Source organism: Anser cygnoides, chromosome 2 (genome assembly GCF_040182565.1).
Source record: "Anser cygnoides isolate HZ-2024a breed goose chromosome 2, Taihu_goose_T2T_genome, whole genome shotgun sequence".
In the NCBI taxonomy this organism is placed as follows: domain Eukaryota; kingdom Metazoa; phylum Chordata; class Aves; order Anseriformes; family Anatidae; genus Anser; species Anser cygnoides.
In genome coordinates this window covers 2,201,688-2,215,953 of record NC_089874.1, presented here as the reverse complement: position 1 = coordinate 2,215,953, position 14,266 = coordinate 2,201,688, and the positions used below count along the sequence as shown (strand labels likewise).

At 43.7% G+C, this 14,266-nt stretch overlaps 1 protein-coding gene across 6 annotated transcripts in view; it reads right to left on the bottom strand.

Moving 5' to 3' along the window:
* The window catches only part of ALS2CL (ALS2 C-terminal like), a 61,040-nt gene that overhangs the window by 6,905 nt on the left and 39,869 nt on the right, over positions 1-14,266 (bottom strand). For all 6 annotated transcript variants that reach the window (XM_066991345.1, XM_066991343.1, XM_066991346.1 and 3 more), the window contains exons 8-19: positions 12,555-12,631; positions 12,087-12,153; positions 11,358-11,554; positions 8,917-8,982; positions 8,167-8,265; positions 7,110-7,268; positions 6,703-6,814; positions 5,117-5,194; positions 3,529-3,656; positions 2,107-2,280; positions 1,363-1,456; positions 640-797 (exon numbers count right to left, since the gene is read on the bottom strand). In XM_066991345.1, coding sequence (XP_066847446.1) covers positions 640-797; positions 1,363-1,456; positions 2,107-2,280; positions 3,529-3,656; positions 5,117-5,194; positions 6,703-6,814; positions 7,110-7,268; positions 8,167-8,265; positions 8,917-8,982; positions 11,358-11,554; positions 12,087-12,153; positions 12,555-12,631 — 1,409 coding nt within the window. The remainder of the gene's footprint in view (positions 1-639; positions 798-1,362; positions 1,457-2,106; positions 2,281-3,528; positions 3,657-5,116; positions 5,195-6,702; positions 6,815-7,109; positions 7,269-8,166; positions 8,266-8,916; positions 8,983-11,357; positions 11,555-12,086; positions 12,154-12,554; positions 12,632-14,266) is intronic.

Below are 14,266 nucleotides of genomic sequence, written 5' to 3'. Positions count from 1 at the left end.
CCCTGAGTGTAGTTAGAGGCAGAGCTCCCCACCTTTGCCTACTGTGGCATTTCTTATATCTCCTACTAAACAGACATTCAAGCAGCAACAGGACCCCAGTCATGCCTTTGATCCTGTCCTTACGTACCCATGGGCACAACCACCTGGCTGAACAACCTCAGTTTGGAGTTACTACCCACTCCAGCCCAGCCTCAGTAATGCAATCACGCTGCGCATTACCTCCTGTTGAGTTGAGGCATGCTAAGATTAAATTCTTTTTCATTCAGCTATCAATATTGAACACCATTGTTGCATGCTTTGGTATACTTTGCTGCTCTTGTTATTTAATGAGGTTTCTCACTCATATCTGTGCTTGCATAAATGAAGTATATCATGGGTAAGAGCTCACCAAGCTGCTCTGTCTCAGTGAGGTTTAGTCACATTAAAGCCATGTCCTTTGGGTCACGTACAGAACAATGGATGTGACACAATTCCTATGTCCATAAGAGCTTAGTTATTACAAATATCTCTATCCAACACTGTTTTCAATCAAGTCTCCCAAAAAAAACAATGTGAAATAATGCAGCATTGACGTGAAAGAATTATCCCAACGGTCTGCTTAACATACCCATTGGAAAGGCCTCAGAGTTCTTTACTTACTGGTAAAACTCCCATATTTTCTTTGCATAGTACTTGACTTCCTCTTGTGCCATAGTCAGCAAGTGTCTGTTGGCCCCAATCCCAGAATATGTTGCCTGAAAAGCTATTGTCAAGGCCTTCAGCAGCTTTCCCAGTGGGTGCAGAGAAGACTTCAACGCCTGCATGATAGAGGAAAATTAAGTTTTACAAGTCCACCTTTGCCACGAGCAGAGGAGAACACGTAAAGGCAATCCAACCTTCTCTTGTCAGCAGAGGAGAACAAGCCTAGAGGTAATCACCTATAATTTTGGTCTATTTTAACTGCCAAGAGCCCATTCTCCTCCCATTATCAGAAAGAAATGTGCTTAGTAGAACCTGCTGCTCTGACGATCTTCGCTGTGATAAGCAAGAGAGAGCAAAGGGTGCTTCAGGGTAAGGCTGTCTGAGTGCAAAACAACTTTGAGTGCATGGAAGTTGATTAATCGTTTCCAGCAGCTGGTTATTCCCTGACACAGCTTGAGAACCAAGTAAAGCATTATCAGCACTTTCCTGGCCTGTATAGCTGCACACAAAATACCCAAAAGGCATGCAAGAAAGCCCTCCTCTTCACAAAGGTATTCACACATCTTAGACAAGACTCTTGAAGTCACTGGCTTTATTGTACGTGCTAACAGAAAGCAAGTTGCTGTGGCCTTTGTTCACATCTGATGGACAGACACAGATCATTGGGGTTTTAAACCTTACCTTCTCTAAATAACGCTGTAGTGACTCCAGTTCCTGGTGGTGGACAAGCTCTTCAAGAATATCTTCTATTTTCCAGGAAACATCCTCAGTCCCCCTGGAAAATTAAGAGGTGAGAAAGAAAAACCATGTAGGAAAGCTTTGGGATAAATCCCAGTTGGTCTTGCAAGTGGATACCAAGGGGGCAATGAGACTATTTGAACAAAAGAATTCTACTCTACCCTTTTCAATGGAAATGCCCCACCTACTTGTAGCAGCTGTGGTCACCTAAAACTCATCACCTTCAGGTCCCCTCACAGCCAGCCTGAGTTGCATCCTGCACATGTTCATCTGATATTTTTGAGACATTTTCTTCAAATAAAATGAGTTCAGCTTGAATCTGCTGACGATATCAGGTAGGTCTGCTTTAACTAGCAGAGGAGCCAGTATCGACTGGCCCACATGCAGATGTCTATGTTTAATCAAGTGAATCCCACCTAAATTTTCATATATATATATATACACACATATATATACATATATATATATATATATATATATATATAGGAATCAGCCTCAACAGCACAATATTACATACAGACTTAAAAGTCATCCTCCTCCAAGAAAGGGAGAGTGTCATGGACAGGAAAAATGGGGTAATAATGCTTGGGTTTATAGGTTCAATGTAAGGCAGTCTCAAATGTAAACCACTCTCCTCTCTACAAAGATGGGCTCCTCAGTTGCCGCAAAAGCACATGATATTCCCACCTGTGGCAGAAGAGGTATTCCTGAGATTTCCGCAGCTCTTTGCTTGTTTGTATGTGGAACCCTGTAAAAGACTCTTCTGTTTCTTCTTTGCAGCCGGAATGAATGAACTCCAGGAACTGGTCATAGATTCCCTTCCACCTCTTCTCTACTGGGAATTCTTTGAGGCCCAGCTGACTGCACAACAAGACATGGCGTTAGGCTTCTCTGCAACCCCCCTCGCATATTTCAGAGTTCACCTTCAAACACAGGAGGTTCTCCAGAATCAGATATCGACATAAGAACTATGGGAGCAGAGAAGTCAGCAGTGCCTAATTGGTGAGTCAGAAAAAGCAACTCGAGTCTATTTGCCTGGCAATGAGATACTCTGGGTCAAGAAAAACTAATTCCTGCTGCATGGAATGCCAATAATCTTTACTTTACTGATGAATTGATCACCGGTTTTCTGCTCCACTTATGGATATTTCTGAAGATAGAGAGACTATGTAATTCAACTGAAAGCCTACAGAAAAGACAGATAGCAAGGAGACAGTTGAGTGACCACCACCAGTAGCTATTGATGTCTGAAAAGCACAGGAAATAGGAGCTGTTTCTGCAACATAAAAACTCTGATGGACTGGAAGTGCTTTGAGGAGAAAAGAGGAAGAAATTGAACTGGATTTTGCAAGAGGAATTAACCTCAGAGGACAGGAAGCTCTTTTTCCCACAGAGACTCCTTCATTTAAGTTAAATGCCTGAACCCAGGCCCTCCCGGCTGGCAGCCAGAGCATCCCTCTGTGGGGCTCAGCCTAAGGATAAGAGTCTATTCTGAAGCATGTGGCCCAACAGTTTCAGCTCAATTGCTCCTGCCCTGCACTGGCACCACTGCCTGCCGAAGCTCTGATCCTGGCTCCACACCTTCCTCCCCGTAGAGCACAACCCAACCCAAGCCCTTCAGAGCTTCACATGCTGTGCTTCACTCCTCGATTTTTGGTAGCTTTCCTCTCTCTAAAATATCAGTTAGTAATATTTTGGATAGTAGCACAGAGGGTCAGGAAAGGAGCAAGTGATGTATTTTAGCAACCCAGCCTTGCCTGTGTAGCTTCAGACCTGTCTGTATACACAGAAAGGTACGTGCACACACGTGAACAAAGCACTCCAAACATTCAGCTTCCAAAACTCTCTCCAGCTTGAGAATGGGAGCAAATCTGGATGGCCAGTGGCAGGACGGGAGAAGAACATCTGGTTTCTGCTTCCCACCAGACATTAAGATTAAATGACAAGATGTACTCTCCCTTCTTCCTTCTCTCCCTGTATAAACACCAGTTTTCAGACCAGCTCTTTTAGGCAAGGACTGCCTTCATCCCTGAAGGGACTGGTCCAATACTCTTCCAGGTATTGTCAAAACACAAATCACAACCCAAGAAGTCAGCTGGTTTTGCTCACGTTTTGGTTATCCTCTCATCCAGCTGTTCGTTCGATGTATTCAGGATGCCTTGGGTCTGCAGGCCTTGCCCTGATTTGTTAGTAAAGGTTCCCTCCAGGATGAAACCATTGGCAAATGACAGCTTTCCCTGCAACAGAAATACGGCGTTATTCTGCCAAGATCTCATTAGCAAGAGGAAACAAGCTGGACCAAGATCTCAAATTCTCTTTTCAACAGAGCCAGCTCCTGAAACGGTGACTAAGAACAACTTTCAGCACTGAGGTGCACACTTTCAGCACCCAAAACAATAGTGTCATTAAGGTAGTGATCGCTGGAGACAATACATCTCTGCTGTCGAATGACATGTAGAATTTTGGAGGGTGAAGACATCACTGAGTAAGACTCTTGCATTATATTTTACAAGTAGACAGTATCTTTTTTTAAGTTATAAAATGTTTCTGGCTTAAAACACATGAAACTGCAATTTCTCCTCTATTTTTCCTCTACTTGTTAAAACCACAAACAAGTTTGGCCTCAGGAGTAGAGGGAAACATATGATATTCACCACAAAAGCTTTCAAAATATTTTCTGCTACCAAGAAAAACCTTAAACTCTCTGGGGAAAATACAGGAGAAGACAGGCAGTAGCTTGATTCAAACTTGAAAGGTTTTAATTAAACCAAATCCAAAGTTAAACAATATCGTAATTAATCTGGCTTCCAATGCAAGACTGAAATCCTTACTGCTCATAGCAGGAGGCATTCTGTCTTGAGATAATGAGCAGATTTTTCTAAACTAACCACCAAACTAAACATTAATTTTGGAGGGAGCTGCATCTTAAAACTCGGAGCAGTCTCTGCAACTTCACCCTAACACCTCTGGCTGAAGAAGATTATGACACAAGCACTTCCTCCCATGACAAGTCAGTAAATGACGGGGCTAAGTTGCAATTGCTACCCTCACCAAGTATCTATTTTGACATCAGCTCAGTCTGATTTGACCACACACTTCCCGTCAGACTTGCCATGCGTTTCTGCAACAACCCAGAGGACTAGTTTTCCCTGCAACGGGGCACTTGATGAACACTTTAACCAGATATTTCAGTTAAAGATCAACTGAAAAATGCTGAACATGTCAGCGCAGTAGCCAGATTGTAAAATTAAGCTTCCAAGATCCCTCAGCTATGTTAACATCTGGGTTATGCTAGCAGAGCACTGGTACTGCAACTCTGTTTGCTTCAAGCATCATTTCCTGTGCTCCCAAACCACTACAAAGGCAAAAACATTTGTTCTAAGAATACAGGAACATCCTAACTGCAGCTGTGAAGTGCAGCCAAAAATCTCCCGCAAACAACAGCAACAACAAAAAACAAAAACAAAGCCTTGTATAAAAAGAAAAAACAAAACGACTAAAGCCTCCATCTTCCTGCCTCTTGAAATCTCTTAGCTGCAGCCTCCCTTCTGTAAATGAAAAAGATAACAAGAGGGGGAAGGGAATAACAAGAAAATGTTATTTTTTGGAGGGAGGGGGCATGAAACTTTGAAGAATCTATTGGCCTTCTAGAAAGCAAGCAACCATATGGAATGGGAGAGATGAACTAAATGCTCACCTTTCCAACAAAGGTTAGGTCTTCTGTGAAGTTTCCTTCATAGACTGAGTCATCTTCCAAGAGCAGAATCCCAGAACCCTTCGTGTGAAAAGCACAAGCAATGAGTTCATGACACTAACTCCCTCCCTACTCCAGTTCATCTAGAAACAGCCAATGGCTCAGACTATTTACGGGCTGCAGGTTCTGAAAACCTTTATGAAAGCTCAACATATGACCTGCAACGCCCAAGAGGAAAGCAAGGAGGTGTTCTAGAGACAGCCCATTAGGCATCCCAGCATGGAGGAGATGTACAGGGTAGTCGGGTGGTTTTAAGTGACAGTAATACTACATTTATTTCCTTAAAATAAGGAAGAAATGGCAGCTTCCTACTCTACGAGTGGTCACCAAGGATTGTGATATGGATCAAATTCATGGCCCTCCTGATCCTATGACCTCCTGGTGACTGTAGCCAATTGTGTCATTCTTTGTAAGAGAAAAGAGGAAGACAGCTGCCGTGGAGAATTAGATTTGTCCCTTGCTTTGCAGTCAATGGGGCTTTAATGAGCTGTTCCTAAGCACACATGAAATGACTCTTTCCATTACCTCCCAACTCCCAGGGCTGCTTACAGTAGCACGCATTTCAGAGGAAGAGCACCAAAATGCAGAACAGACACAGAATAATTTATGCCAGTGGGGTAAGATTCTTCTCACTAGGGCTTGGCCCAAGGTTTGAGCCCAACAGTTTATACATACCCATACCAGCCAGAAAATGTGGTCACTTTTAGAGTTGTAACACATTTTCCGCTGGAACGGTTTTCTTGATGGGAAGTGCCCTTTTTTGGCAAAAATAAAAGGTTTCCATGGGAAGCTTCTTGGCCATACCAATTTTCCACTAGGAAAACTGAAGCGATTGCTCCCACCCGGAAGCCTTGTGAAGTTAAAGGAGCCTTTGGCAGCTGGCAGACCAAAAGACAGCTTTATTTTGGTTCCCTGCAGATGGAACTGTTATGGAAAGCCCTTCCAACAGAGTTTCCATGCTAAACATTTTGTCCTAATTCGGTGTGAGGGGAGGGGGTTGTTTGTTTTTTTAAGTGCGTATTTTTCATGAAAAGAAATGCTTTTATTTCCAAGCCAGCTGTCCTATGCCAGTCCCTTTTCCTTTCTACACCAACGTCTAAATTTTCAATGAACTGGAAAGACAGCTAAGCATAGGTAAGCTCACATTGGCAAGGTAAAGACTTGATGATATCCAAGACAGACATAGCATTGCATATACTAGCACAGCACTTCGCATGAGTTCTGTTCTATACTTGTGACCTGATGGTCAGTTGAACAGCAAAGCTTACAAAGTGCCTTAGCATGAGCAAGGAGAAGAGAGTCTCCCACATAGTTACTACCTGTACCTCGTGAAGGTGATAATAAATGGAAGATTTCATCTAGGCTTTGTTCTTCAAAAATGTTATTGTGGTAAAACATCAATGCTTAAGTTTTTCTTGCCATCTATTTTCCCTCACAGATTAATTATGAAGGAAAATCTTAATCTTGTCTTTGATGGGGGAATTCCATGTCCCACCAACACCTAGAGTCCACTGAAAATGGATACTTACCACCATTTTGTCAGCATGAAATGTCCTTTGATAGCAGACACCTGACTGGGTGACTACAATGCCTTGTCCATGTTTGTGATCATCGAGCCATGTACCTATGTATCTCTCCCCTCTAGAATGCAATAGAAAACATTTTTTTTTTCTCTATTTCACTACATTTTAGTCAATCTGATGTATCACCTACTGAGGCTAGGTTTAACTGATATAGTGTTCCCACACAGCATAAAAGCCAGATTTATTGCACGAACTCAACTCTGCAATTCCCCAGGAGTTCAGGCCTTATAGCAGAGACTGAACACGTTCCTCCTTCCCAATTCCCTCTGTCAGAACATAAGGCTTTCCCTGTGCCAATAGAGGGGGAAAACTCTCAGGCACCTAAAGCCATCACTGATCCATACCACCTTTACCTGTCTTTGTCTTCCCAGACTCCATATCCATTCTTCTTGTCATTTTCCCACTGTCCTGTGTATTTAAATGGATGCTCAGCTGAGTGGTTCTCCAGTATCCCAAACCCTTGACGCACGTTGTCTTTGAAGTAGCCTTTGTAGACCATATCGTTCCCATACCTGCAGGGAGAGATACAAACAGAATCCAAGACTGTGCCTATTTGATAGCTTCTATTGAAGCAGCAAACCAGGAAACTGAGTACATTGGGCACATCTGCCTGCCAAATATTACACTCACTTGACTGTTATCTCTGGAGCCTCTAGTTGTCCACTATTAGGAACATACATCATGCAAGCTAATCAGATAGCTTTCAACATTATCTGAGCACACAACACTTAGGGTTTCCAGTTGTCCTCTGAGAGGCTACTCTGTGCTTGACCTCTTGCCAACCAGATCCCAGTGACATCAGGTTAATCCAGGGTGGGAGTAGATCAGATCAAGCAGGAAGACAGATCTGCCTTCACCTTTCTTTTCCCACCCCTTCCGCTACTGTTTCTGGCCTTCTAAATTGAAGGGAGATGGAAGGTAAGGCTGGGACACTGCCATATGCCCACAATAGGGTGCTTTACAGGCCAGGATCCACCCAAATCCCCACAGCGCCACTTTGAGACACAGTTGTGCAAACGACTGTTCCCAGAAGCATCTGGCACTCCACTTCCCAAATTAAGCTCTGGGTTTAAGCTCAGAATTTGAGTGAGCAGGAGAAGCAAACTGGGGGAAGCAGTCCACTTCAGGATAATGGTTATGACTCCCAGACCAACAATCCCATCCACCATTAAGGAACCTACTCTACACAAGGTTTAGTTCAGACAGCATGGCCAGCTGAGAGAGCACGCTATATGCTCCTCCAAGTCTGTCCAGGGCTGATGGCACACCATGCACTCTCTGCTCTCAAACACAAGCACAAATACCCAGCAACATCCTCACCGATAGAGCACAGAGGTAGTTACAATGGTTATAGCTTGTTGGGAAGCTATAACCATCTTTAACCAGAGTCCATCTTTGGGTTTTACTTACTCACAGATTCCATAGCCTCTCATCTTGCCCTCGTACCAGTGGCATTTATAGCAGTCATACCGGTCTTCAGATCGGCGAGGGACAAGGCATATTCCAAACCTACAGGGTGCACATGGTGGAGGTCAGCACGACAATGTGACTCAGTTGTATTGGATGAAATTTAAAAACTAAGGACCTGCCAAAGTGATTTACATGGCTGGGGCCAGTTCTACCTCTGACATTAATGAAATGTTTTCTTAACCCCAGCACTAAGTATTTGAGACACTTTATCCCTTTAAAATCTAGCTTATTCTGGAACTCATTTAGAAATACCAAGTCTAAAAGTCTTATTTTCAAAAAGTTTTAGAAAAGTAATGTTTGAATTTCATAGTATGGTCTCTTTCCCTCTGAAAAAATCTGATTTGAGATTTTTAAAAGATATCAAGAAATTATTTTTCAAGGTATTTTATGTGAATGAATTCACCTAGATTTAGAGATCAAAGGTGAGATTCATCCAGCCAAATGGACATGTCTCCATCTGAACAGGTCATCTGCATGCTCTCCCTTTTTTGTAGTCACTGGCAATCCACTCACTAAGTTACAACTCACTGAGCCTAATGCAGGGGTCCAGAATAGGTCACATAAATTGGGCTCTAGCAGTAAATAGAGCCCCCATGCAAGATAAGCAGCTTCTCTGTATCTCTAAGAGGAACTATTTTTTAGCTTACTTTGAAAGTAAAAAATGCTTTGGGATTTTTCTTTAAGGCTTACCCATGCTCCAAGCCTTCTTTGAAATCTCCAACGTGGTTGCGTCCATCACGCCACTTCACTGTCCCCCTGCAATTTGAAGGGAGAGTTACACAAATAAGATCACCAGCAGCGTACACAATTGCAACAGAAGTTATCAATAGCCTAGGAACTGCTAACATCAGAACGTTTCCTCAGGGGACAGGGAGAGAGAGTTCTCCAGGCACCTCTGGGATCTTGGATTGCATCGAAGGGTTTTGATACCATAAGGTTTTCATGTCCTGGAATGAGCTGGAAGAATCTTCTTCCAAATTCTTTTATCTCAAAATCATTTTGTAGAGTTGCTGGGTCACTCATTTATGACAGTGTATATGATTCTTTTTTAATTGAAGCATAGCACATGATTAAGCCAGCTGACATTCCAGCACGGCACATCCCTGTAGACAAGTTAATGACACCACAGCCCAGAAATTCATTCATTCATTCTACCAGGCACAATGAAAACAAAAGAGATGAGTGCTGGCCTAGAGGAATTGTATCTTTCCATCTGTTTTGTACTGGGGTTGTAGAAATGATTACACAAGGTAACAATGCAACAATGAGACTGGAACTGTCGATGCGATGCAATGGTCAAATTATTGCACAACCATGCCCAGCTGTGAATGAATTTCCTCCCCCTTCCTCTCCCACTCCACTCACACCCACTCACTGTTTTAACTCTTGCAACAGCCCGGACACAGCCAGTTCCCTACATGTTCCCAGCCAAAGACAGTGCAAGTTGGTGCGGTACCAAAACCCCGACATGTTGTCTTGACTTTCACCAAGGTTGTTTTTAACACCTACACGTGGCAGACTCTTTTTTGGGTTTTAAGATACAGGGAAGTGGTCAGATCCAATTAGGTGGATTTAAAATACATCTCCTTTTGCTTTGTTAGTTTGAATGGAAGCAAAAGAGAGCAAAACAAACAGAACGCCAGCTCCAGCCATGGGGGTGGTTCAAGCAGGACTGTTTCTTTCCTCCACTTTGAGGCATCAGGAGTACTGGGACAAAAAGACAAAGAGGTGGACAAGCCATCATGGCCAGCTTTGCTCTTCTGTAACCCTGTACTAGTATCAAGTCATATAGGAGAGCAGTTTCAGCAATGGGAATGACAGCAAGCAACTGAAAGCCCAGGTATTAGAAGCGCCACAAGTCACTTAGTTCTGCCATGAGTTTCTTGGGATGCCTCAGTCAAGTCACTTAATCTGAAGCAACGGAGGTTACTTCTTCATCACATTTCTTCCAACCCAAAGATAGGAGGAGGCAAAGAGCAACAAGCAGTGCTTGTCCCTCTGTGTCTGCACAGAGTGGTTTTCTAATCTCATTCTCTAATTTAATTGGGATAACAGTGCTGGGGAAGGTGGGGATGATGTGAGGGACTGCCTCAAGCATAGCCCTACTCCAAACACCTATTTAATGCTGTTCTGAAGCAAGGCACAAGCTCTTCCACAAAAGATTCAGGATCAAGCTTTTGATTCTGGATATTCTGATTATTTTTAGGATCTTTCAAACCAAGTCTTTAAACCCTTTTTGCTTCAATAGAAACAAACCATGTATAAAAGCTGTATAAAACTCAGAAAGTATAAAAATCCCATAGCAACCGTTTTGTCTGAGGAGGTTGGTCATATTTGAGTTTTCTTCACAAAAACATAGGCTGTGTCCTTTGTCAAATAGATTTTGATTGGGACCATTTAACTTTTCTTTTATAAATTCTTCCCCTTTGGCATAGCTAATTCTTAAACTTGGGTTGGGTTTAGTGAAATGTTCTCATGTTCCCAAGAAATGCATTTAAGCATCTTTTGCATTTAATGAATTAAAAAAAAAAATCTCCGATAATTGTTCAGATGTTAAAATACATTTTGATAGCATCAGAGAAAATGCTTCACTTCTCACACGCAGAGTTTTTTGTTTTATTTTTTTTCCTTATCACAATGGTAAGATTTTATGCCTCAGGCTGAGATCCTGATAATAAGCATTGGCTCAAGTCTGAGCCCTAATTACAGGCATAATTCAGTGAAGCGCCTCCAGTGTGATCACTGCCACATTAGGGGCAGCCTCTACAATTTACTACATAAACCGGTATCATTAGCAAGATATCTGCAAGATGTAGATCATGTGGCAGGACTCATACTTTGACCAAGCCCTGAAAGCAAGCAAATATGTCCCAGCTGCTCCCAAATCTGTCCTCAACACCAGATTTCCCTGTGGAAACAAGAGAGGCAGGAACCAGGGAAGCCAGCACATCCCAGGAGATCACCAGCCCCCAGTCTGTGGTCCAGATCCTTGGCATGGGATGCACCCACCCATGTCCACAGCCACCTATATATCCACTGGTGCATCCACTGGATACAAGCAGCACTATGTCAAAACATCAGGCCATTCTTGCATATTCATGCTCAGTAAAGGGGAAAAAAAGTCTCCTTACTTGCCATGAGGCTTTCCCCAGTGCCACTCGCCCTCATAGGATGCGCTTTTGAACTTGCTCTCAAGCCTGAAGACGTAGGTGAAGAAGCGGCAGGACGGGGGCTCGGTGCCTTCTCCTGTCTTACCCCACAAAGGGAAATCTCGCTTCCCATTCAAAGCCTGGCGGATGGCTTGGTTCAGCTTCCACTGCCAAACAGCCTGGGAAGAGAGGAAGAGGAGCGCTGAAGGAACAAGCGAAGAAAGCCAAATGGTTCACAGCAAGAGATAGTTCAGGAGAAGCAGAAGAAGCCATGGGGCTCCCACTAATTCTGTGACATTCAGCTGGCTGAGCTGGTGAGTTATGGCCCACCTGTCCTGTTCTGCTCCCAGCTCCACTTCCAGCACCCCATCCTCTTCCACCTACTACCCAGTATCTGAGCCACCTTGATGAGGGATTGGCTCCATGGAGAAAAAGACATGCTACTTATTATTCTGCTTAAAACAATCAAAAAATGGCAAAAGTCACACACAAAAAAGGTTTCAGCTGCATTTAAGCAGCTGCAGACCCTACTAATCTGTCTTCGGATCAGGAAGCATAAATCCTGATGCTTGCTGATATGTCAGCTTCCACTCAGTAGTCAACATTTTGCTCCCACTATGGAGCTGTCATCCCCTCTATGCCATTTCCCTATTTCAAGGCTCTTCACGCGATACTTTCAGGTGAAACAGAAAGGCCCTAACTGCTGCTAACCTTCATCTGTGGGTCTTTGGCAGAGAGAAAGAATGTTTCTTCTGGGGTTATAACACGGAGTCCATACCTGTGAAGCAAAAGACATTGCAGAGACTCTGAAAAACATGTTTCTCAGTCAAACAGAAGCTTTTTTTTTTTTCCCCCCCAGAAGCTAATGCCAGTTTGACAGCCAATTTTTTCCTTCTGGAGAGGGACTCAACTATCAAGTCATCTTTGTTCTCTAGGTCTGCTACCCAAATCATTTTATTACTAACTGATTTCAAAATGCCATCAAACACAAGCAATGCAAGTCCAAGCTGCTGTGATCCCATCTGAGAAGTGCTGCAATCAATTGCCCGTAGCCCAGAACCAACCCCACTAGGGAGAAAGGAACTGAGACAGAGTTTTGAACCATTATCTCAGTTCCACAATCAAGTAATTAAGTTGAAAACTTCCCCCCACACCTCCAAGAGGAGATTTTTTACTTACAGTCCTGGAGCTGATTTCTCCCTGCAGTTTTCATCTACCCACACAAGCTTCAGATCAAAGCTCTGAAAGCTGTTGCCCTGGAACAAAAGGGAGAAGATGTTATGTTGATATAAACCCTACACTTTGCCCTTGCTTTGTCAATCCATTGAACAGCAGAGCAAGATAGACAGCACAGTAAATTGGCTTTTTTTGTAGTCCATGTATCTATCTCATAGTACGATGATGGATCTCAGAGACTGAAAAAAAAAAGTAGGGGAAGGAAAAAAATTCTCAGTTTATCACTTACAACTGGTGGTCCATAAATCCATGGCTCTGCCACTAACAGTAACAGACCTTCTGTTCCAAGACACCTTTTAGACAGTATTCATCTCTAGTAGAGTTTCTTCCCTATTGTATGGAAACGCTCCCAAATCATCCCTGACACAAGGCTCTCTTATCTAGGATCTGGACTCAATGACAAAGTCACACAGTGGCCTAGGAGGACATTCAAAGAGTTACTACTTTAGTCAAGAAGGCAGCAAACATAAGAAATAGTTGAAATATTAGGTAAAGACTGTTTAAATGTTACACCTCCCTTCACTGTTTAAAGTCTGGGTGCCTACATTACAGCTTCTGTCTGTAGGATGTAGTTGAGCCAGGTTGGGTACTGGCACCATGGAGTTCACCATGAGATAATCACTGATGTATCCACCAGATTTGGGGAAAAAAGGGAGAAATGAAGGTTGGGATTCCCAGCACCAGAGTCCTGATCAGCAGTCCCCTGCTAGCAGCCGAAGATAACCAGTTCAATCCCAGTTCAGTTATGTCTCCACATGCCCCAATAACAGTCACAGCAGCAGATGAGACGCAGTGGGTGGAAACCATTGGCTGAACAGAGATGTCTACAATGTAGATATCTCCCCATCAGATGGTTACCCTGGGCTTTCATCCCAGGGGCCAATGGAGTTGGGGGCATGATTCAACTCATCCCAGTTTTGGCACCTAAAACAGGCCAGATGAACCGCGCCCAGGCAGCGCGTGTTCCTCTCCCCTGACTGCAAAGGGAGCCCGGGGGGATTTGCTCACAGCGAGATCACTGCAGCACTAAGAAACCTGCTACATGAAGCTGAACAAGATAATTGCTACCCCATTTCCTGAGGCCCAGGCCCTGACAGCCGAGCTGCTCGGCGTTATCACAAGGGCCCGTGTTTGAAGGAGGCTGTGGGATGCATCAGCTCACATGGCAGTCGTGTTTAGGCACCTGGGGCACTGGCACATCACTAAAGGGAAAGCAGAGCGAGGTGCGTGTGAGGAGAGCCAGACTAGATTACAGGTGCCGTCAGTCAGATCAAGCCAAGCTGGACTTCGTTAACATGCTGCAGAACAGCTTTGAACAAACGTTGTGTGCTCATCCATGGCTGTAGACACTCCCTGTCTGCTCCACACCCTGGCCCCAAATCCCTGAAAAAGCCCCAAGAATGCCTACAACTTCTGCACACATGCCACTAGCAGGGTGAGCCACGAAACATCGTATTTAGTCCTATGCTCAAGTGTTTACAGTGTGAGATTTTTGACCCATCAGAACCCCTTTGAGTGAGCAAGGACAAAAATCAACAGATCCACATGCAGGCATGGGCTTGGGTTATTAAAAAGGTGTCTGTGACAGTTAGATAGTACACAATTACCACGGAAGAAGATGTGTGGATGCTCCTCTATTCTTACATCACTAGGCT